This window comes from Echiichthys vipera (assembly GCF_963691815.1).
Source record: "Echiichthys vipera genome assembly, chromosome: 7".
Classification (NCBI taxonomy): domain Eukaryota; kingdom Metazoa; phylum Chordata; class Actinopteri; order Perciformes; family Trachinidae; genus Echiichthys; species Echiichthys vipera.
In genome coordinates, this window is record NC_139832.1 from 28,111,806 (window position 1) to 28,136,375 (window position 24,570).

The window sequence follows — 24,570 nt, forward strand, 5'->3', positions numbered from 1 at the left end:
TCTTTAAAGCCTACATTGTTAAAACAGAGAAGCTAATGTTGGTAGCAGAACAAGTCAGCGACTGTCCTGCAGCTGCTCTCTGTTGATCACACAGCAACCGAGCAAGACACAGTAAAGACTTAACGTGACTCCTCCAGATGGGTTGATTCGCATGATTCACATTTGCTCGGCATTTCCATCTGGGAACTCTGGTTTGGAGATCTTTTGGGAAGGGGCAAAAATACTGGTTGCCGATTGGATAAACCATCTGTCTATCACCAACACACGGGCCAAATCAACCAATCAGATCAACAAAGCGTATGACCTGCTAACAGCATTGAGGCAAAGTTTAGAAAGAACAACATGTCAGGATAACGATATAAAGTAAAGGAAATTTGCTAAATTGCTATAAAACTACATTTGAAATATACTAATGTAGAAGTGTAAGGTGGCAAAAATTGGAAATAATCAAATTAATTACAAGCAAGTCAAAATTGTATTCAAGTGCCGTAAACATATTTGATGAATTGTATACTGACAACATTATTGGTTTCTAGCATCCCCTGATTAAAAATATTAGAGGTATAAAGACCACTGATGGATTAAACTGTTCATTAAACTGTGTTCATTTCTGAAAACTAATTAGTAAAATAAATGTCCTCGCTTAATATCAACATGTTGTGCTTTTAAAGATCTGTTTATAAAGCAGTGTATAAACCCACCATGCTCTCTAAATAGATAGATAGAAGTCTGCAACTCTTCTTGGTGTGTGGTAGAATTAAAATGAAGACACAAATGAACCAAATTGTGCACGTCTTTGACTGTAATCTTCAGGATGTAGGCAAACAATGTGCTCCGATACATTCAGCTTATGCCGTAGAGTTAAAAGGCAGCTACACTGATCCATCATATCAAAAGATCTAACAACAATCCTGAGGACATGTGCTAAACAAGACAACTGCATCACCAAAGAGGAACAGCAGTCACAAGTACACTGCCGGAGTTCCTCTTTACTGATGCAAGACACTGGACACTGACTTAGGGTTGGGCGATATCCATCAGCCAAGCAACCGGCGATTGCGTATGTATACGCCAAGATCTTGTTTGGTCAAAGTAAGCCCTTAATTCACCAATAATATTTGAAAAGAAACGCCAAAGCCACCGGACTCCGTTAAAAAAAGAGTAATTTAAACATACCACATGGATCATTGTAAATAAAAACACTTCATTAACATTGAACAGAAACAAAATAAAAAGCCGAAACTCACCAAAACTGTCTTATTTAGTCTTTTCACTGCTCTAACAATCACTAGCTCTGGTTTGTTTGTATTGTTATGGAACAATCATGTGTAATCTTGTGTGATTTAAGGCATGTTAAATCTATTGTGATTTCCATTATGTTTGGTTGAATTAAGCACTGTGGCTATTGTGTTACTCTGTATGTTGTTATACTCATCAAATGTATAAATATGTTAATGTATAGATATTGCTGCTGAAATCTAGGTCTGTACAATAAAAAATAAAACTTGTGACATTGCGATATCAACTTTAAAATGTAACCATCCATCCATCTTCAACCACTTGTCCCTATCAGGGTTGCGGGGGGGCTGGAGCCGATCCCAGCTGAAATTTGGCGTAAGGCGGGGTCCACCCTGGACAGGACGCCAGTCTATCACAGGACACATAGAGACGAACATAGACAAACAACCATTCACACTCACATTCACAGCTACGGAATTTAGAGTCATCAATGAACCTAACACCTGCACGTCTTTGGACTGTGGGAGGAAGCTGGAGAACCCGGAGAAAACCCACGCAGACATGGGGAGAACATGCAAACTCCACACAGAAGGGCCCCAGCCCGGACTCGTCAGTGCTAACCACCACACCACTGTGCCGCCCTCATATGTAACCATCATTCTTTATTTTTATTGTGGCCTTCTGTGTTCAGTTTAATGTTGAGTTTGTTTAAGATATTCAACAAGCAATTTGTTGCATGTTAGCAGTAGACTGAGGGCGCACTCACACTGTCCATCCGTACAGTGCCCAAACAGGTTTGACGGTGACCAGTGTGAGTGCAACCGTACCGCGCCTAGTTGCGGCGCGCTTGCCGGTCACGGATCGTTTGGGAGAGGTGGGCTTTTGTAAAGCACGTTTGCACATGTACGAGCACGAGCTTGCGCACGTGTACGGGCATGAGGCCTACGGCGGCTCTGACGTCATTTTATGTGCGCCTGTTGGGACATAGAAAAAAGAAGGATGGACCATGCGCGGAAATTTAAAACAATGGCGGCGAAAGGTTCACGTTGGTGTGATGCGGAGGTGGAGTGTTTACTGCAGATTTGGTCGATGAAAAGATTCAAAAACAGTCGACAAGACGCACAAAAACTCCGAGGTCTATGGAAAGATTTGTAAACAAAGCGACGCATCGCGATGACGTCATCAATGCGTGTGACGTGTGACGGCGTGATGATGTAAAGGCAGCAAGAAGCATTCGCCGAGGCCCAGGTAGTGTGAGTACAAACGGGCCTGGTCCGCGGGGGGAGAGGGAGGGGGGACAAGTACCCTAAAGCAAGGGGCACGGTACGGATGGACAGTGTGAGTGCGCCCTGAGAGCAGCTGAAAGGCACAACTTAAGAGTATACTTTGATATCTGTTCATCTCGAGAATTTTTGTTGTTGCTATATATTCAACGTTATTGCATACTGCATATTTTCCTCATAGCGTGCAGCCCTACTGAAATCCAAACTCAGGCGTTGTTACTCAGGTAAAGGCTGCCATGGCAACATATCAACAGTGACCAAGGCAGGACTCCCACTGCTCTCCATCTGACCCTTTTTCTTTTGGTCCGTCTGTCTCGCTGCATTGCTGTCAGCTCACTTTCGGTCACCTGCTCTGACACATCTACATTACTGCCTTAACACAGAGTGTAAAGCCGGAAAGCTAAAAAACAAATAATCAGCAGTTAATCTCCCAGATGTTAGGTAAACACTGAATGCAGGAGGAGGAGTTCAGTGTCTGATTTCTGGACGTCTTCTGTTCCTATGGATCCAGGAGCGCCTGTGTACACCCTCTAGGCCTGAGCTGAGACAATGGGTGGTATGCCTGTGCTGTTGACATAACTCTCCCTGCCCATCGACCCATTGTCATGTCGATAGATGTCACCTATTGACTGCATTATTCTGAGTGGGGATAACTTTAAAGACCTTTTCAAAATTCTGCCCTAGCTTACAGTATACAGTGTGATTAAACGCATTCAACGCGCTTGCACGATATTCAGTCACAATAGACATCTTAATCCTGAAAAATCCTTTTCGTAAACCTCAATTACGTCATTCCTTCTTTTGTCCATGACGTTTTGCTGTTTAGGAAGAATACTGACGGCACTGTAATCTTCAGCTTGTCCTCTTCTCGATGGTTTATTTGATGTATGTCAATGCCTAAAAAGACCATGGGATGATTTTGCGCCGGAATTATTGCCAGATCGCTGTGTTTCTGAATCCATGAATCACCGTTAACTGTAATCTAATTAAGAAAAACGACTCAGAGAAGCCTTGTTAGAAGAAGGCAGGGTCACTGAATCGTGTTTTTTTACACAGGCGATCAGGCTCAAGCGGAAAAACATAAGGAGTGCCCTGTCCAAATAGGAGGAAAAACATAAAAGAACCACACAAAAAACAAAGGAGACGGTTAGAGTGGGGTGGTGATGTGGCCTGGCACCATCATAACACAGAAACTATAGTCAGCCTCCACTGGGAGGCGAGGGGGGGGGGGTGGATGAATGAAAAGAATCTGGTGGAGGAACAACAGGGAACTGAGTTAGGTTTTAATTATGCCATCGAGAGCTACTGAGACTGAAACACATGAAACACACTTTAAGGGGGAGAAGAGCTAAAAGTTGGCAGGACAGACAGGATAGCTCTGAACACCTACTTGTTGGACAGCTCTCAAAAAACGATAACTACATCATAACTACATTTTGACAGTTTGACATTTTGCCTTTTTTCTTGAAACTTAACTGGTTAAGGTTGTCACCATGCCAGAATTTTTAACTGTGATACTAGTATAAAAAAACTATACTTGATAGCTCTTTCAATACTACGGCAAAAAGATAATGTCATTGACAAAGAAAGCGTATTTACTGTATCTGTTACATCATAAACACGCTTAATAATGTCAGCAATAGCACCAATAATAATTTCACGTGTCACAAACAGTAGGGGCATCCCTAGTGTTCAGCCTAATTAGCTACTGTAACCTGTTTTTCCCATCCAGGATCCCTCCCTTTGCCTCTCAAGGTTTAAATATTAACCAATCACATACAAACACCCATTGTCATCTAAAATACAGTAATTGTATATTATCCAGAACAGAACTTATGACAGACACAAGAGCCTCTATTAGGGCTGCACAATATAGCAAAAATATACCTTTCATCACCATACTGACGCAGCTTGAACTTTAATAAATTGTATATTCCCAGAAGTAATTTATTAGAACGCTGCATGTCAACATATGGGGCCAATCAAATGGAGCTACACTGGCCCGGATGTAGAAGCGACGTGGTGACTAAGCTCAAGCACAAGCAGGTGTGTCAAGCTAGATTACCGCAATGACAGAATGGAGAGAGATGAGCGCTGAGGGAAACGTTGACGACGAAGGAGAACTCTTGGCTAAAAGAACAGCTGGTCTTTTATTTGGGAGTATTTTGGATACAGGAGAGACGACGTCTTAATAACGAAAGTACTATGCAAGTCACGCCGAACACTTCCAGGGAAAGCACGACTAATCTTCATGGCTACCTACGACACAACCACACAGAACCGAACTTTAGCCAAAGCAAAAATCTATTGCAACATTCTGATTACAGCACACACTCACACACTGATAATCCCAACCCGTAGAGCCCCCCCCTGGCCTGATTTGGTGTTGTATTGTCTCTAGTATTTATTTCCTTTTTCTTCCCCTTTTTTGGGGTTAAAACAACAATTCAAAGATCATTCCATATCACCGGAGAAACTGTGATCCTTCTCTTCAGGGTTCTACAATTGCATTTTATTACTGTGTGTTTTCTGACTGGTGACTGGGAGAGTTTAAAGGGCAATGGCTAAGCTGCTGCTCTGGGTAGCCACAGTGTACACAGACTTGGTCGCGGTGGGTTTGGGAAGTTGAGATTTTGTGATCAAAGGATGACAATAGTGGCACATAGACACTTCTCACATACTCATTCTGATTTTGGCTCAGTTGAGGATTATATCCTTCCTGAAGGTAATATTACCCATCTACTCTCCCCTGACATTGCTATCAGCTGTGTGCCAAAACCTGCATTTCTACTTTATCGCCCCTATTAAATGACTTTTTATTTAATTTTTCAGATCAATCAATGCTGCACACAGACTGAAGCGGCATAGTTAGGTCCAACCTGTATTTTAGTTATAATAAATAGAGCTCAACAGTTACTGCCCTCTTTTTAAATGGCTCTGCTTCCAGAAGTATATTTCCCATTTATTTTCTCCATTATCAGGAAATCCTTGTAGAACGAGCTATGGAACCAAGCCAACTAGCTATGAGATGAATCATGACCATAAAACATTTGATTTGGTTAGAAAACTAAATTTGGAAAACAGAACAAAAGGCAAAAGTACAAGACTGTGGACATAAATGACTGTAGAGTTCAGTTGTAGCACCTCGCTATAGTTTGCCGCTTCGGTAAACATTTCCATGGTAACAGCGAGTTCCACTATTCAGAGACATTGCTGTTCCACTAAGCTCCCGGATGAAACCTGTTTTTCTTAAAACAAGGTTGATTTCAAGAGCAGAGGTACAACAGAGGATCAAAGGCAGCAGCTTTACAGGTGACCTTAGTGCTAGAAAAAGCTTTTATTACTGCGGTTTCCCAGTTGTGCAGCAGATGAGAAGGGTCGGCCTGTCATTCAGGTCAGGCTCAGTCAGGCTAAGGTGGTTTATCACTCCTTCACTGATAAGATGGCTTTATTGCAGCACTGGCAACACCCAGAGCTCAACACCCAGAACTTTTGAGGGATTTTCACATATGAACCCCAGACGATGTCAGGAGAATCAGGTCTGGAGATAGTCAGGAGTTTCTCTCTCACTGGTTTCTCCGTGTCAGACGTGTTCTCACTTATTGGAAATGCTCCGTTTGGTTTAGGGGAGGGGGGCTACCTGGGTATGATGTCTAAGGGGAAGTACATGATGAGGATTACACAGCGCCAATGGAGCCAGTTTGTAATTTGGTCATAAACAACAGGGTTTCTCTTTGAATTTGTCTGATGATTTTGGTCTCGTCCTTACTGACAGAAGTTCCTGAGTCCCATCGTCCCTCCAGTTAGACATTTAGTCCCCGTCTTTATCACCCTTCCTCTTCACCGTCGGAGGTTTGTTTTGCTCGCTGTTGGCCAACGTGGGACATAAACGTCATCAAGACGCCCCACTCAACTGCATGGATACACAGTCTTTGTAACAAGGAGGTGGCAGGGCAAACTCTGATGTCTAGTCCGATTGATTCGGATATTTGCATTCAAACAAACAGCCCCTCCGGGAAATGGCTCGATAATTTCAGGTTTGCAGTGCACGTGTGAAAGGGGCTTTAGTTTCATACACCAAAAATACTCTATTCATTCTTCTCCAAACGTGTACACTCAGGAAGTGTCTCTTGTTTCAAGTTTCTTATTTGCTTCTCTTGTTTCATGTTAGGCTGGTCCGAGCACAGAGTGCCAAAAACACCTCCAATACAATGCATAGACAAAGTATTTTTCTTTGTTTTGTGATTGATTTGACAGAAGGACCATAGGTCATGGTTCACTTTACAAGGCCAAAATGTGATGAAATGTGTTAGGAGAGAGCAGAGGTGCAGAACCTGGATGTAACTGAAATATAAATTGACTTGTGAGTAGCTATCCTGAAAATAACACTTGTGTATTTATGTAAAATTACACTTGCTCATCGCAGCCTGCCACAAACTAGGCGTTGTGACAACAGTGTGTATGTGTGTTTCTGAGGGTGTGTCAACAGCAGTTCTCTGGTAGGATGCATGTGGAAAGAGCAGGGTTGAAGTTCCGTAACACTGTGGAAAGGCCATGAGCTCTGAATTCTTGGGTAGCATGTTGATCAATCACACAGATTACAACAAATGTACTAGAAAACGTTTTATTTACCAATCACACACTAGTGTCTAACCAAAGTCTGTTGACCTTTAGAAATCTATTTCATGCATTATAAAATCCCCAATACTGTGACTTAATACACAGACACAAAAAGGCGTCAGTATCTCATACTAGCTCTGTCTGTATTCAGACTTGTGAACTCTTCCTAAAACACTGATGGCAGTGGTGACAGACATTGACATTGGCTTCTTTAAGCAGTTCCGTGCATCAATTACAAGGTATGCTGAAAACATCTAAATCAAGTGTAGCACGAGCTATTAAAAAAAGTGTGATCGCATTGTTTATTTATTGCTCAGTGATAAGTGAGTGCCTCGCTCTGCTACTCCGATTTGATAACAATGACACCAGTCAGCAGGAAGGTCACAAGACGGAGCCGTAGAAGCACACACCTCTCCTCTCCTGGATCCGCCACAGACACAAACATTCCTTTCTTATTAGTCATATCATTCATATAACACTGAAATATTTCACCCCTCCCAAATTTCTCAACCGAACATCAGGATTAGGATAAATATTATCTTCATTATCGCCTTAGATGAAATGTCAACAGGTTCTGTGGTCATGAACCTGAAATTATTGTCAGCCAAGAGAAGACAGTCTGAGCAGAGCCTCAAAAATATGAAATGTTGGGGGTGAGATACTACATGAACAAAAGAAGAACAGCGGTGGATCAGCATGGGCTGCTTGGGTTTTATCCTCCACCAAGGAGGTTATGTTTTCTTTTGTCTGTTAGCAGGAATACAGAAAACCTACTGGCCTGATCTTCATGAGACTTAGTGAAAGGGTGAAACATGGGCCACTGAAGAACCCAATACATTTTGGAGCAGATCCAAATCACTACCAGGGTATTTGTGCTGCATTCATGTGGTGTCAGAATATTCGGAACAATGAGATCCCGACTGTGGAAATTCACACTGCATTAACATAGTGTGTTAGTGCCCTTCTAGTTCCCTACATGTTTCCAATGCTGGTAGAGACTGTTGATAGTGAAGACAGCATGAAGCAGCTGAAGAAAGCCTCAGTAGGTAATTGTACTTTTCACTAACACTTGACAAATGTATTTTTCCAGGACAAACTTCCCCCTAAGAAACTGTTGCTGTCTGTCACAATAAGTAAACAAAAGAATGTAAACACAGGCACTTCAGCTATATAACGATTACAACGCTCACTTATCTTCTTTTCAGGTCTTTGATCCATTTCTAATTAATCATCTACTAATAGCTCCCACAGTAAATCTTTACGTCATTGCATTCTTGCACAAGGCGAATGACAGAATGTCAACAATACTTTCGGTGAATAATGAATGCAACACATTCACAACAGGGCTGCAACTAATGGATATTTCCATTATCGATTCATCAAAAACATAAATGTCAGATAAATCGATTAATAGTGTGTAATAGTGAAAATGTCCATCCTAATTTCTCAAAGTCCATGGTGATATCTTTAAATGCCTTGTCCAAAACCATAAAGATATTCAATTTATTGTGATATAAAACAGAGGAAATCTCCAGATTTGAGAGGCTGAAAAGGACTTTTCCTGATATGTGTGTGGGTATGTGTGTGTAGCTAAGATCACTTGTCTCCCTCTAACTAGAAGAACCAGTCAAACCTGAACGACCAGAACCCAAGATTGCACCCTTGCTCTCTCTCAGTACGTGTGTATATGTGTGTGTGTGTGTGTGGGTGTGTGTGTGTGTGTGTGTGTGTGTGTGTGTGTGTGTGTGTGTGTGTGTGTGTGTGTGTGTGTGTGTTTGTGTGTCATAATCAGAGGCTCTGTGTAGCTAGCCAGTTTGTGCAGAAAGTGTCATGTTACCATTTACAGACAGTCACTGGTGAGCTAAGCTCCATATAAACACCTCAACCACCCGTATGCTGCTTTGTTCTGTTTATATTTTTAAAATGATGTCATTAATAAAAAAAAACTAGCATAAAGCAAGAGTCGCAGTAATGTGACCTTTGATTTAAAAGACCAAAAGACACTAATCAAGTCTCAACGTAATGAAGCAATTCATAATTTATCAACCGTATTGAACTCCTTGTACACCAGTAATTCAACAAAGACAACCTGTCCACTCTAGGTCCACTGGCCGGTAAGTGACACACACACTGTGTGAAGCCAGGTTATTGGTCGCCGTACTGTCCCAGGGCTCGAGGGTGAGAAATGACCGTCACCATGTCTTTTGCGTTCGGTGCGAAGGCTTCAACAGCTACCTTGGTGGTCATGCATGCGTGGTCATGGACCAATTTTTGTAACTAGGAGTGCACTGTGCTTTTCATTTCAGTACTGTCGGCTGGGCAGACTGGCCAAGCAGGTTCCCCTGTGCAAACAACTGAACGATTCTTCGTGTAGAGACCACAGGGACAGTCAAATGGACTTAAATTTGGGGTAAGATTGGGAAAGAAGGGGCGTGTTGCCAGAGGAGAGGGTGTGGAAAAACATGAGATTGTTGTGTCAAAGCCATAATGAGGAAGATGGATGTCCAGTTGGTTACACGTCAAGTAGCGGAAAGTCATTTCGACTTGGATGTAAGAGACAATAATGTTAATAATCACAGCAGACAAACACAATTGTACACATGCAATGTTCGACGGTATGCCGGTGTTTACTAGCGTTGCCAGGCAGCCTACTTTACATTCATTTCACTTTCTCGGGCTGTCCTGAGTACCATGCATGCTGCAGCAGAACGAAGTGGGAGGAGCCAGCCAGCTCTACGCGTAATAGCGTTACACACTGTGTTTCTCAACAGTTAATCACCTGGAGGAAACACCAATCTGCTACAGTGAAACCAGGCAGACCTGGACACACTACGGACTGCTGAGCTCAGTTAAAGCATGACTACGTTACACATGTAAATGGCACAGCGCTGCAGTGTTAAAGTGGAATTAATAAATTAGCGGCTATCAGTAATTGCTTCAAACACACCTAACAGAGCTAACAAGCGCTACAATGCTCTAGGAATTTAATACACCAAATATGATGTCATACAGTCTGATACAGATAAGAACCAAGATTTTATTAGACCCATCTGACATGCAATGAGCCTGCAAGATTGCTGAACACGGTGACCGCTTTATGGAGAGAAATTACACTCTAAACGATCACAAAAGTGTATTACATGTTAATCTAGAAATTAAAAACAAACAAATGTGTACAACGATTAGTGTATAATTGTGGGTACTAACAAATGTGCAATCCAAACACAAACACCAAGCAATTTGAACACATGTGAAACAGGCTCACAACTGCACATTGCAACCTGAATAATATTAATATTTCTTTTATTAAACATCAGGTCATTTTCCCTTTTAAAAGCGTCCTGTGTATACAAATGTCTACAAATATGTGACGTCCTTTTGTTTTTTATTTACAGATTGATAAAAAGGTGTGCACAGATGACCTGATACGCACGGATCAGGTTACATTTGTGTGTAGAGTTTTGACTCTTTTCACGGTCTGTAGCTCCACAGATCCACAAATGTGCGCTGTGTTCAACTGCTGTTGTTCAACTGGAGGAAATTTAGGACTTTAGGTGAATTTGTGTGTAATTTCTACTTGGGAAAGAAGTTTTTCTAAATAGAAGGAATAGCTTCCTTGACGACCAACTATAGACTCTGTTAGACTCAGTCGGGTTGTACTGTATGCAAAAGAGCAACACTGGCCCTGTCCTCTCCACCTGTGACTCCACTGTCTGTTTCTACTACTGTAACAACACACCGTCGGAGTTTACTATGCAATGCAGCTTAACTATCTTTTACTAAGCTTTCATCTGAACAGTATTTTGTTCTTTTCAATCTAGTTTCAGACAGTAATTATCAAAATACAAAAAAGCAATGGGAAATAAATGCATCCTCTCACAAAATGAGCCACAAAATGTTGTCGTAGCAATGCAGGATATACAAAATCATTATATTTTAGCAAAGTGAAGCAGAGATTCAAATCCAATGTTACATACTCTCAGTTTTATCATGATATTATATCCACTCTTTGAGACGATATCATCGGCCCATTTATCACAATCCTCTCTGGCGGTTTTATTACTGAGCTTTTCCACACAAACTTTTTATATGAAAAGAATGATTATGAAGTGGAACTTAAAAATAAAATAGGCAAATTAAGATGATGCCACATATCGATTTCTTCACTTTGCATAGAAGATATTGGATCGTTGATCACTGAATCGATATTGATCCAGATCATTGTAGTGTTACACTCCTAATAAGCAGCGCTTCTTACCTCAACCATCTCCCCTGCGATCACAACAGACCAATAAGAAAAAACATTACAATACTACACAACTACTGTATGTCAATTGTTAGCGTCTGTTCTATTTTGAAATGTTTTAATGGTGGAGGATTTTCCTCTTGCTGCACTGTTTATCATCTAATTTTTGTAATTTCTATGTATGTTTTTAAAATTGTGCAAAATAAATAAGTGAAAATACTAACAGGGAAATTATTCATGGATAAAAAAGTAACAACTGTAGGACATGGCTCAGTACAAAACAATGAGAGGACAGGGAAATGGCCCTCGGTATCACTCAGACCTTTGGCTTAAATCAATCAGCACCTTTCAGGAATATGTTCATCTCCATCCCTTCTGACCGTCCGTTCAGTTTCCCTCATCCTCACTCTCTCTTTTCTCTAGACGTTACCGTAGCGATAAGGGGAGCCACCTGAGGCCTGCACCGGAGTGCTAATTGCTGTGTCGGCAGTCTCTATGGTAGCGGAGGTAAACAATGTGTCGGGTAATGGATCCCCATAGTGATGAACTCAGAGCAGCTCTTAAGAGTTGTAAAAGAGGTAGTTTCCCTTTAACAGCATGTTGGGGGAAACTGATGACATGGGCCCAGGCTGCTAGTGCAGCCTATGAGCTGAATGAAACACTGGGCATGATCCTAGTACATACTGTGCTATGCATTTGCTTCGAAGTGACTTTAGTGAAAGAGTAAGGTCTAAACCTGCTCAACATGAAAAGTGTCATGAGATAGCTTCTGTTCTTTTAACACTCTAGTATGCTGGCAAACATAAATGGAACCAACATGTGGTACTTAGCAGGTGAAAATGTTGAGCTTAATGTTGTGTTAATACCGAGTCCTAACTGCACATGGCGCGAGCGATAAAATCCCTTTGTTCACATTGTTTTCTATTGGAATGTCCTAATTGGCCCCAAGCAGTGCTTTAAGTGGTAAAAAATAAGTGCCGGTAGGCCTACTCCATTATTCACCTGTCATGTGTACTACATTGTGAATTTCTACAGTGAATAAAAGATACTCAAAGATCATGCTGATTTACACAACATTCATTGATTCAAATATCCACAATGGTGGAGTGGTGAAGCACTCAGAGCTTTTCCTTAAAGTTGAATATCCATATACTTGCAGAAACTGTCAGGTTTAAAAACAAATGCCGTACTTGATCCTTTGACCACCAATCTGGACGTTCATCTTGAAACAAAGTTACTGCTAGCTGCAAAACATCAAAAAACATTGTTAGAATTAGCAACATGTGTTGCTATAGTAACAGGCTGTTTGCTAACGTTAGCTTGCTGCTCCTGGTCTGAATTTTCTGGCTCAGTAGTATTTGACACATCCTCTGTCATCATCAGGTTTGCGTTCTCTTTGAGCCTTTTAGGAGCCAGGCCAACTTTACTGTTGTGTTTTTAATCCTCTGCTTTTGTCTGTTTATCCAATATTGCTGTGGATCATGAGTTAGTGTTAATGTGACGTTCCACTTCCGTAACAACAAACTAGCGTCACATAGTCCGCCCTGGGTAATGTAGTTTAACTGCCATGATTGTGAGAAGTCCTGGTACGGCATGGGGTAAAATCTAGTAGTATGGGTAGTGGAAGGCCCACTTCATGATGGATGAAGAACAGCTGATCAGGAAGTTGAAATGATGAATTATCTAAACAAGACCTCCTCATTTCACTACAAAACCTTAATAAATGTGTTGCATTGGCTCCTTGTTAAACAAACAGGACATTTAACCTGCTATTGAACTCAGTGCAGGGCCCTCCCGCCCTTCTTCTGCTTGCCCTCTGATGAAAGACAATCACATCATTGAGCAGAAAAAGATCCATAAAGATGAAAGTCTGCATTCCAGGGCTCCACAGGCCTGATCCGCTCGCCCTCCAGTGCATTCCATCCACAAAACTAATCAACGCCCACCATCACGTCCTCCATGCTCCACTCTGTACTTTAACCTCCTATTTTCTACCATATTATGCTCTGTTATTGTCCATCTCTGGTCTATTCTCTGACTGTGCTGGGATTTAGCATCATCTTCCTTTTAGCCTTCCTCTCAGAGTTTCACTTAACGACTCTGTTCACCTGGACTCACTTCTAGTCTCATTCTCTGCATATGTTCTCATTCTGCTGAGCTCTTCCATAGTATCTCCATTGTTCATTTATTCATTCATTCACACACACTCACTCACTCATTTGTGATTCAATTTATTCAACAATACTCGTACTATAGTCCCAAGTCCACGGCTACAGACCTTTCTCCAGCACATGAAGCATAAATACGACCTCTGCCTCTTTGCCCCGTTGAATTTGTTTACATTTCGAGTCCATGTGTAGAAAGAGACAGTGAAATAAAGTGAAAGAAGACGTCAAGGATTGTTGAATGCAGTATTTACGCATCCTGTCCAGATGTAGATAGGCCTTCACAGCTCAATTCCTTCAAGACAAAGCGACAGGAGCATATAGCAAACAAAGGTGCACCCCTGACTGACACACTGATTAAAGGGATAAGCGGTTCTGCCTTTACTCAACCTGCAATGCACCAAAATGCACACACAATGACACATACCACTTCACTTCGGGTCACTGCTACACAAGTGTATACTTTGGGGTCAATCTTGCCAAAACACTTTAAATAGCACAGGTGCCGTACTGAGTGAAAGGGATATAACATCTTAAGATTAAATACTATGGTGCGTCCAGTCAAATATTTTCTCCCTGAACCCATCCTGAATACTTCACTGAGTGATCATGTAAGTAATGTCTTCAGCTGGAGACTTCTAATTCTTAACATGAAGCCGGTGTTTCAAATTGAGGTGGAGAGAATTAAAGATGCTCAGTCTTTCCCCTAACATTATATTAGGGGGGATTTGTGTATTTGTTTGAGAAGATGATTCACTCCTACAAAAAACAACTAAAACGGCTTGATATTTAGAGTTTCTTCTAGTCAGACAAATGGGTTATGTGGTAAGGATGTCCTCTTAGGTACGTAAGGTAAGTTGCTTCTCAAACAAATATACAAATACCCCCTCATATAATGGTAAAAATGGATAAAGAAGACATTAGGAATACAATCGATCTGAAACTGCTTGAATCCTAAAAGTGATATTTGAATAATCTTTGTTCTGTTTCTGTTGGGGAACATTATTTGGACCTTTTGGACAATTATTTAAAAGACATTTTTTGATGCTGAGTGTAACTCATTGTGCAATACACAGATATAAACTTTGCATTGTGGCTCTGATTACTGCTTGTATTAAATGTAATTCCTTTGTCTGTTGATATTCAATAAGTGTGTTCATGAATGTGTCAACGCTGCTTCATTTATCCATGTGGGGATTGACCTTTAATAAAGACCTAATCATTCAATTGTCTGATTAAACACCGGCTGGCACGCCAAGAAAAGAACATTCAGGCAACCCGCTACAGTGCGTTGGAAACACATGAAAACCATGACTCCTCTAATTTTTTTGTCATCCCCCCCCCCCCCCCCCCCGCTGTAAACCTGGGGGAAACATTGGAGCGGGGCTACACGCAGAACCTCAACCGACAGACAGGTCAACAGGTGACAAAGCAGCGTTCAGAGTAGCCCAAGTTCTAATAAAATACAGAAACATAGTGTGCAATTCTTCGCCTTCCTCTCGCTCTTTTCTCTCCCTCTCTCTCTCAAACACACACGCAGGTGCCACAGTCCGTATAAAAGTTGGCAGTTTGTGGGTTAAGTTGGGTTGAGGGACGGTTGATTGACGGTGCGTATCGGCTCGCTCACACTAGACGCAGACGTCTCTTTGCATTACCCCGCCTTTGCTTGGTTCTGTGTGAATGAACAGAAAGGCGGCATCGCAGCGTTCCTTCATCGCAGCGCTGTTGCAGAATCTCTGTGTGAACGGGGCTTATGATAGGCCAATAATATCTGACGACGGATATGTCAGTCTGGCTCTAGTCCTAAACACAGTGCTGCTAATCCACTCAACAGTGGCTCCAGCACTGTCGTGACTTCCCCTCGGATTGTTTGAGTTTCTTTAGGCGTTTCTTGTCTGTGAGTTGAGCCAAGATGATTTTGTTGTTGTTTGTTTGTTTTGTTAGTGCTTCTTCTGCCGTATTTTGTGTGCTCTCTGCAGCCGGTGTCTGTGCTCTGCCAAAGACAGCGTATGAGGTAATAGCAGCATCGGCGTGTAATGACACAGCTGTACAACCATGTGTGGTCACAAGTGTTTCCGTTGCTCCAATAACTCCAGCAGAGGGACACAGATTCTGAATGGAGGCAATCAGCATACATTACAAACCAGCCTCCTTTGTTGACGTATAAACAGCACCTCTGTTTGATTGTAAACCTACACTACTTTCTTAAACACACACACACACACACACACACACACACACACACACACACACACACACCTTTTTTCTTGATCCCCTTATTGTTTTCTGATATATTTTCTGTATGGAAAAACAGTCCTAGGTTTTCAGCGTGAAAGCAGCTGTTTATATTCTGAAGTCTGAACACAGCACAGATGATACAAGAGAATCCTTGTCCAGCTTTCGTTTTCACTTGTGTTTTCAAAGGAAAAATGTGCTAAACCTGCCTGCGTGGCACTTATGTTATTATAAGGCCATGCTTTGTTATGAGTTTGTCGTCAGTGTTTTACAATAAGCTGTCAGAAAACATGCCAGCATTGATAAAAGGGTTTGATAAGATGGGAGGCGTATGATTCCACTTCTGATTCCAATTTGTTACATCTTGTTCTTGAAGTCTTGACTGATGAATTTGGGGTCTGATATTCTGAGATCCAGTTTAGGAGATCAGGCAAATCGGAGGTGGGAACAGTTTAGATCCAGGATATAATGGACATGAAGATGTCAGGTTCCCCCTTTAACCTTATTCTGTTTGTACTATGAGCAACCTCAGACAGAATGTTAACACACAAGTATACAAAACAGTGTACCATCACTTCAGTCACTTTAAACCCTTTATCCTTTGGTAGAGTGTAAGCAGAGCAGTCCCCACTGAGACACAGAAAAGTACCGACAGTGACTGACGGCGCATTTCCATTAGGGGATAATCTGGCCAATCGGAAAGTTTCAGGCCCCGCCCTCTGAAATGGTCGTTCACTGGCTGTGTTTCCATTACAAAAAAAGGCCCCAGAGGGATTTAGGAGACTCTGGAGGTGACTTATCATTCTGAATGGGTTTTGATCGCCGGTGATCAGCGGATCAGTGATACAGCGGCGCTGTGTTGGCATTTTCCTTCAAGTGAGAAATACAGAATAGTTGCAGTTTGATTTAAGGTGACCTGTATGATTCACAATGTCAACTAAGGTGTTCAAGTGTTCATTTCAAGTAACATGAGAGAAAACACTCCACCTTAAAAATTCTGGGCGCTGTAAAAGTGTGTTGACAGACAGGCTGTCACCCCACTGCAGTACGGTGTGTGTGCGTGTATGTGCGTGTGTGTGTGTGTGTGTGTGTGTGTGTGTGTGTGTGTGTGTGTGTGTGTGTGTGTGTTTGTGAACCTGAACATGAGCATCTAGTCAGGTTGTAGAACAGGTGTGTGCCTGTGTGTGTGTGTGTGTGCGAAAATGGGAGAGAGGCGGAGAGAGAGGGAGAGAGAGAGAGAGAGAGAGAGAGAGAGAGAGAGAGAGAGAGAGAGAGAGAGAGAGAGAGAGAGAGAGAGAGAGAGAGAGGAAAGGGCCACAGGTCCAACCCCGCTGCTGCAGCACTCATTTTTAACCAGCCCGTGCAAAGATGTGCATGCACAGATCGTTTTCTGCGCTGCGTTCCACCACACCACTTGATAAAAGTGTCTACTTTTCCGTGTTGCCGTGATGTCAAGTACTGCCACGCGTCACATCTCGCTGAGAGCTACATCCAATCAGCAACCAGGCATCTCTCAGGGGACAAAAGAGGCCCTGCAACAGGGCCAACAAACGGCCGCTCAAGCAACTCGCATGCAAATTAGGAGCGTTCCAGCTAGACAGACCCACCTCATTCCGGGTATTCAACGCTAATGGAAACGTACCTAGTATCCTCTTCTGCTTTGCAGAGCTTTAACCTTTGGGGGACAGGCCTTGCCTTTAAAAAAGGACATGGGTGCTTCATCATTATAGAATACTCTGGACCTGCTGCCTCCAGAAGACCACAACAGACTTTAACTGATTACGCCAAAGAATGGAGTCACATTTGAAGCAACACAAAGTAGGATGTTAGTGTCTTGTCTAATTCCAAATGATTTGCTGTTGCAGTATACAGGGCTGAGAATCTCAAGGAAACACACAAAATGCCACTAGAACCTTATTTAGTGGGACTGAAAAGGAAAACATACCGCTAAAAATTCAAAATCATTATTTACAAAGCAAAGGATCGAGCTACATTATAGGAGCGTTTAAGTTCCACATAGCTTGTTAAAAGGCGAAGTGCTGTGCGGAAAGGAAATTAACGAGCAACTGCTTTGGATAATCAATTTGTCATGAACAAACACCAAGAATGCCCTAATCCCGCCAACTCAAGTGACAAGATCTGCTGGTTTCCTTTGTGGTAGGATGGTAAACCAATAACCGTTGGGTTTTGGACTGCGGATACGACAAACCTACACGTGAAGACCTCCACTCGGTCTCAAATTGAAACTGGCTATCATTATTTTTTGAGATTTTATGGATTAAGTGATTAAGTGATTAACTGATCGATCCGTGCAACTGTATCATGACACATCACAACGAACCTTACCACAAAGCTACATTATTTCTACAACATGATGGTATTATCTGTGACTGAAACTTTCTGCTGGAAGAAACCCAAGCAATTAAAACCCCTATAAAGTCACACTGTGTGACCGAAAGTTGGTACATTATGTTTCTGCAATGGTATTTATCCTGCTTTGTGGAAACGCCCTCAGGCCAATCATTAAACGTAGCGTGGGGTAGGTTAAATCAAGGTGCTGAAGTGACTGGAGAAAGAGAGCAGAACGTGAGCACTATTTGTTCTCCAGCCATACCTGCGGGACAGATTATGTAGGGCCGATGTTTCATTAACAACTGAAACGTCCCTGTGATCCATTCAGTGGGCAGCAGAAATCTGCCTCATGACTCCAGTGTCACGTTCGACCGGAATCTTACAGTGACGTTCGCGTCTCTCTCCATACACCCCGGGTCCTTACACCCCGAGTAGGAGTTGTGCAAAACCCTGACCTCAATGCTGAATCATGCCAGTTGGAATAAAAAAAAGGAACATGTGTGATTAACCTTTGCCCTTAGGGGTGGAGGGCGTGATGATAGCACCTCAGAAAGAAAACCCACTAACGTCTGAAACTAACAGCCTGCGAGAGAATGCATGAAAAACGTGTTGTAAGACATTTTCGAACACATTTATGAACAACATGATTGCCACACACCTCCTTCACCCAGCCCATACAGACACATGTGTGTTTGCTATCTTTAAATCTAATAGCTGATAGAGAAAGACTCCATCATATGGAAGACAGACTTTTTTTTCCTCCATAAGGGAGAAGAGAAGAAAGTGGCTTTTGTTACTGCGATTGTGTAAACTTTGCGTAACGAGATGCAGCCAACAGGCACACACACAGACACCCCCGCGCACGCGCACACACACACACACACACAGGAGTGGGCAAGCCATGTAAATGTCAACTCTGTCAGCAAGAGATTTATGCAAAGTCTCTTGGTCCTCCGTCCTCACACACAGAGACACACACAGGGATAAAGAGAGCTAAATTGGGCGTGGATTCATCAAACAAGTGTTGGGAAGTTTCCGGTTTCCCTCAAATTTGACCTGTTTGTTGTCCCCTCTATTGCTCCTGGGACAAGTCAAACCAGTTTATCACACACACACACACACACACACACACACACACACACACACACACACACACACACACACACACACACACACACACACACACACACACACACACACACACACACACACACACACACACACACACACACACACACACACACACACACACACACACACACACACACACACACACACATCTCCTCTTGAATCATTCATTAACACCCCTGACCCCCCACCCTAACCCCAACCCCACAGGTCTAGCATATCACCTGCCCGCCCCTCCCTGCTCCTTCTCTCCTCCCAGCAGAAATTAAACAAGCATGAAGCCAGATCCCTCCCTGTGAGTCTTTTTCCACTAACTCCTCATTCCCTCCCCTACAATCAATACTCCAAGAGGAGAAGGAGGAGGGAGTCTCTATGCCACAGAAACGCCCAGTAAAGTCAAGTGAGAGAATCCACCTGTTACTCACAGCAGGGCCAACAGGCTCCTCAAACCCACAGTTACCCCCCAGGCCCTGGGGCTCAGGGGCCACAGCCTTGCCTGGAGGCCAGTACTTCTATCTCAGTGGAGCCTGAGGGGGAACTATTTAGCATAAGTAGAAGACAAACTCGGAAAATTTTTTATAAACTTTCCACCAAAATAAATTGTCCCCATGTGTAAGTTTGTTTAAAAGTTAAAAAAGACCACTGTGAGTTTGCTACAAAGACACCCAGCACCGGGTGTTTCTTCTCCGGTCTGAGGTCAGGGATGTCAGCCCAGCTAGGTTAGGTGTGTGTCCGTTATCCCCGACTCTACCTGTGCCTCGTCGGCGCCGCTGTCTCTGTCCAGCTCCCCGATGTAGTACTGCTCCATCCACCGCCGGGCGTTCTCCGAGTGCCGGTGCGGGGGTCCTTCCATCTCCCGGCTCACGTCCTTGCCTGACCGCCGAAGTATCAGCGCCTCCCCGCCCGGGTGCATCCGCAAAAAAGAGGTCACGTCGTACACCCTGGTCCCCAGTAGCACCCAGCAGGAGTCCTTGGTGCAGTGGCGGGCCACCTCCCTCTCCGTGAAGAACCGGGGGGACGTGGACGGAGACATAGTGACAGCGGAGATGTGGGGCGTCCACCTGAACCGAAAAGTGAAGACAGGGAGGAGAGCAGAGAGACCTCCTCGGAGGGTCGACGACCTGGCTACTGAGCTCGACTCCGCCGTTGACACCCGGGGCACTGAAACTCTTCACTATTCACGAGAGGACGGAGCGAGGAGGGGCGGGGTCAGCGAGGCGTTCAAGCACCACGAAAACCTCGTAGATACCACTAATTGACAGTCACAGCAGCATAGATGTTTCAAAACGTCACACGTCTAAATGATGTGCGGCCCTGGAGAGTTAGTGGCGCTTTATAAACATTGTTTCGATGTCTCTTAGCAATATTAGCCACCTTAAAGCTCAGTATAGACCAGTTTGAAGTTGGACTATGATGGTACCGGATCTCAGCATGTTCCGTGAACGCATCATCCCATCCAGACGCACCTGTTGGTCTGAAAACTCTCAGGGCGACAGCTCCTCGAGTCTGCCGCGGAGAGCTAACTGATAATTAGCTCATCATTTAATTCAATTACATTCTGTAACAAATTAAAATCTCTCAATGTGTTTTATTCCAGTGTAACGTTCATTACAGACTCAAATACAGAGTGACATAACAGCTGTGATCACGTCCTGATCAGTAGGATAAGGTCCGTGCCCACGGGCTTCTCTGAGGCAGTTAACGTCTGAACAATCTAAATCTAACTCACATTCAACGTTCACCTCACATTTGTGTAGCAGTTTATCAACACAAAAGTGTGTGTGTGTGTGTGTGTGTGTGTGTGTGTGTGTGTGTGTGTGTGTGTGTGTGTGTGTGTGTGTGTGTGTGTGTGTGTGTGTGTGTGTATGTGTGCGCGCACTTTGCTCGCTGTCGGGTTCGTGTATCATCTCCGAAATAAAAACGTTCATTTACAGAGCAACAGATTGAGTTAGTGACATTTGAGATATTGGTTAACATTAAGGTGTACACTTGTCTCTTTTTCAGTGCTAAACCGAGGGCGTGTTTTTGTTTGAGTATCTCTCAGATGAGCTTTATCTCCGCCGCACAGATGAGCTCAGCTGGTGCCTTTACGCGCTGTCGGAAATACTACTTTTCACAGGTGCGCCCCAAATAAAGCGCGACACACTTTAAACGAAATAACTTTTACTAGCAATGGTTATGGTATTATATATTACACAAGTTTGTGAGCTGGGATGCTTAGGGGGCGCAGAGTGTGGAAACTTATCAGCAGAAAATAATCATAAATATTAGTATTATTATTATTATGCCTATTATTATTAATAATATTTTTTGTGAAATCAACCTGAATAAGATATTATTCACAGATTTGACGTATAAAACTGTACACACTGACAAAGTGAAACCCTTTTGACTGTGCATCAGTGATATTAAGGACTTTTTTTCAAAGTCATGGGAGCCACAGATTGTCCTGAAAGCAGCGCGAGCCCCAGCGTTTATCCACGAGCGCCGTCCTGCGCGTTTTGGTGGATGTTCATGTGCTGTTGACACCACAGTTATAATTACGCATAGACAAATTCAGCACTCGGAATAGACGTAATGTTTGTTTGTTATTTGTTTATGCTTTGTTTGTTTTGACACTTAACAGACAGGCCTGTTTGGTTGTCAGTTTGGTGGGAGGGTTCCCTTTGTGTTGTCCTCTACGACAAAGGGAATTGTCCCAACTGGTCCTGTCAACTCATGACATAATCATCATTTGGCTAGCTTCTTTTTTTTTTTTTATTGTAAAAACCCAAATTCCAATAAAGTTGTTACGTTGTGTAAAATGAAAATAAAAACAGATTACAGTGATTTGCAAATCCCTTTCAACCAGTGACGTGCGGTCAGGGGAGGCAGGTGAGGCTGTGCCTCCCCTGTCATCATGAGAGGAAAAAGAAACGAAATAATAAAATAACAGAAGTATTAATATTTGTCCTCTGGACTATGATTTTGGTGTGGTTCTTAATGTATTTTGACCGTTTTTATAGTAAAAATGGCAGAAAATTCTGTATTTCCTATTTAAATAAACGGAGTCTCTTCGGAGACGAGAGGTGAGGCACGGACAGCCGTGCCTCCCTCCAGATTGCGCAATCACTCACAAACTGGATTGAGCGCGTGCCCTCTGCGCGTGCTTGTTCCCATTTCTGTGTATGTTTCCAATATGATGGTTGAGAACACTTTTATGGAATAAAAGCATACGTCTTCTTTTCCATGGTGTTCAGTAATGTATTTTACGTATATGTGTAATATTTACATCTTATTGATGTGACATAAATCCACAGGGAAAATGCTTGGCTTGAGGCAGGCAGTACCTCTGCCTCAAGGCAGGCGGCGATAGTGAGCAGCCTGATAGCCTGCCACCAGCCAGGTCACGGTGAACTCTGACCCCTGTGCAAAAAGTAAACACAAGAAGTGTGCTGTGCGACGCTGTAGAGCTTAGCGACAAGCTGTCATTTCTCGCCCTGAAAATGGAGGATTTGATTTCTAAACAAAGACATTTTTCAAAGCTGCACTTTCAGTCAGTAAAGGTAAGATATACTGCAATATACAGTAATTTACAGTAAAGGTAAGATATGCTGCAATATACAGTCATTTACAGTAAAGGTCAGATATACTGCAATATACAGTCATTTACAGTAAAGGTAAGATATGCTGCAATATATAGTCATTTACAGTAAAGGTCAGATATACTGCAATATACAGTCATTTACAGTAAAGGTAAGATATGCTGCAATATACAGTCATTTACAGTAAAGGTAAGCTATGCTGCAATATACAGTCATTTACAGTAAAGGTAAGATATACTGCAATATACAGTCATTTACAGTAAAGGTAAGCTATGCTGCAATATACAGTCATTTACAGTAAAGGTAAGATATACTGCAATATATAGTCATTTACAGTAAAGGTCAGATATACTGCAATATACAGTTGCACTGGTGTTTAAAAATGGTTTTCAGCATCCTATTCTCTCCTCCTATCCTATCGGCATCCTACTGTATGTTTGTAAATCTGACTTGTGAGTCAGTGCCTCCCCAACCCCAACCCTCACTGCACGTCACTGCTTTCAACCTATATTCAGTTGAATACACTACAAACACAAAATATTTATTTTCAAACTTTGTTTTTTGTTGTCAGTTTTAATGCCGGGTCGTCTGAGGGACTGAAGGTCAGCAGCATTCAATGCTGGTTTTCAGCCTTGCTGCTCACGTGCAGAGATTTCTCCAGATTCTCTGAGTCTTTGGATGATATTATGGACTGTAGATGAAATCCATCAATTCCTTGCAGTTGTACGTTTAGAGACGTTCTTAAACTGTTGGACTCCTTGCTCATGCAGTTGTTCACAAAGTGGTAAACCTCGCCTCATCCTTGCTTGTGAATGACTGAGCCTTTGGGGGTTGCACCTTTTTATACCCAATCGTGGCACTCCCCTGTTTCCAATAAACCTGTTCACACATGGAATGTTCCAGACAGGTGTTTTTGAGCATTCCTCAACTTTCCCTTTTGTTTCCACTGTCCCAGCTTTACGAACGTGCTGTAGGTATCAAATCCAAAATGAGTGAATATTTGCAAAAAAAACAACCAATAAAGTTTATCAATTTAAACATCAAATATCTTGTCTTTGTAGTGTATTTAATTGAATATAGGTTGAAAATTATTTTCTAATTATTGTATTCTGTTTACAGCGGGTACAAGCGGCCGCAATGTGTTTTCTCAGGAGGGGGGCTGGAGTCTCTGGGAGAAAATTATGTCACTTGGTTCTAGGGGAAATATTGTCACTCTAGTGGTTCCCAATCTTCGTTCCTACCCTCACCTGTGGTCATGAAAGCTGGGTCATGACCGAAAGAACGAGGTCGCGGGTACAAGCGGCCGAAATGTGTTTTCTCAGGAGGGGGGCTGGAGTCTCCCTTAGAGAGAGGGGGAGAAGTTAAGACATCCTTGAGGCACTCGGAGTAGAGCGACTGCTCCTTTGCGTTGAAAGGAGCCAGTTGAGGTGGTTCAGGATCATCTAGTAAGGATGAACCCTGGGCGCCTCCCTAGGGAGGTGTTCCAGGCACGTCCAGCTGGGAGGAGGCCTCGGGGAAGACCCAGGACCAGGTGGAGAGATTACATCTCCACGCTGGCCTGGGAACACCTCAGGATCCCCCAGTTAGAGCTGGTTAATGTGGCCCGGGTAAAAGGGAAGTTCGGGGTCCCCTGCTAGAGCTGCTGCCCCCACAACCTGACCCTGTGTAAGCCGTTGACGATAAGTGAGTGAGTATATTCTGTTTTTATTTACATCTAC

At 42.9% G+C, this 24,570-nt stretch overlaps 1 protein-coding gene across 1 annotated transcript in view; it reads right to left on the minus strand.

Moving 5' to 3' along the window:
- Nucleotides 1-20,395, minus strand: part of fa2h (fatty acid 2-hydroxylase) — a 38,095-nt gene extending 17,700 nt beyond the window's left edge. Inside the window, exon 1 of the mRNA XM_083917304.1 lies at nt 20,020-20,395. Within this exon, the coding sequence (XP_083773430.1) occupies nt 20,020-20,301 (282 nt within the window). The 5' untranslated portion in view covers nt 20,302-20,395. The remainder of the gene's footprint in view (nt 1-20,019) is intronic.
- Between the last annotated feature and the right edge of the window lie 4,175 nt (nt 20,396-24,570).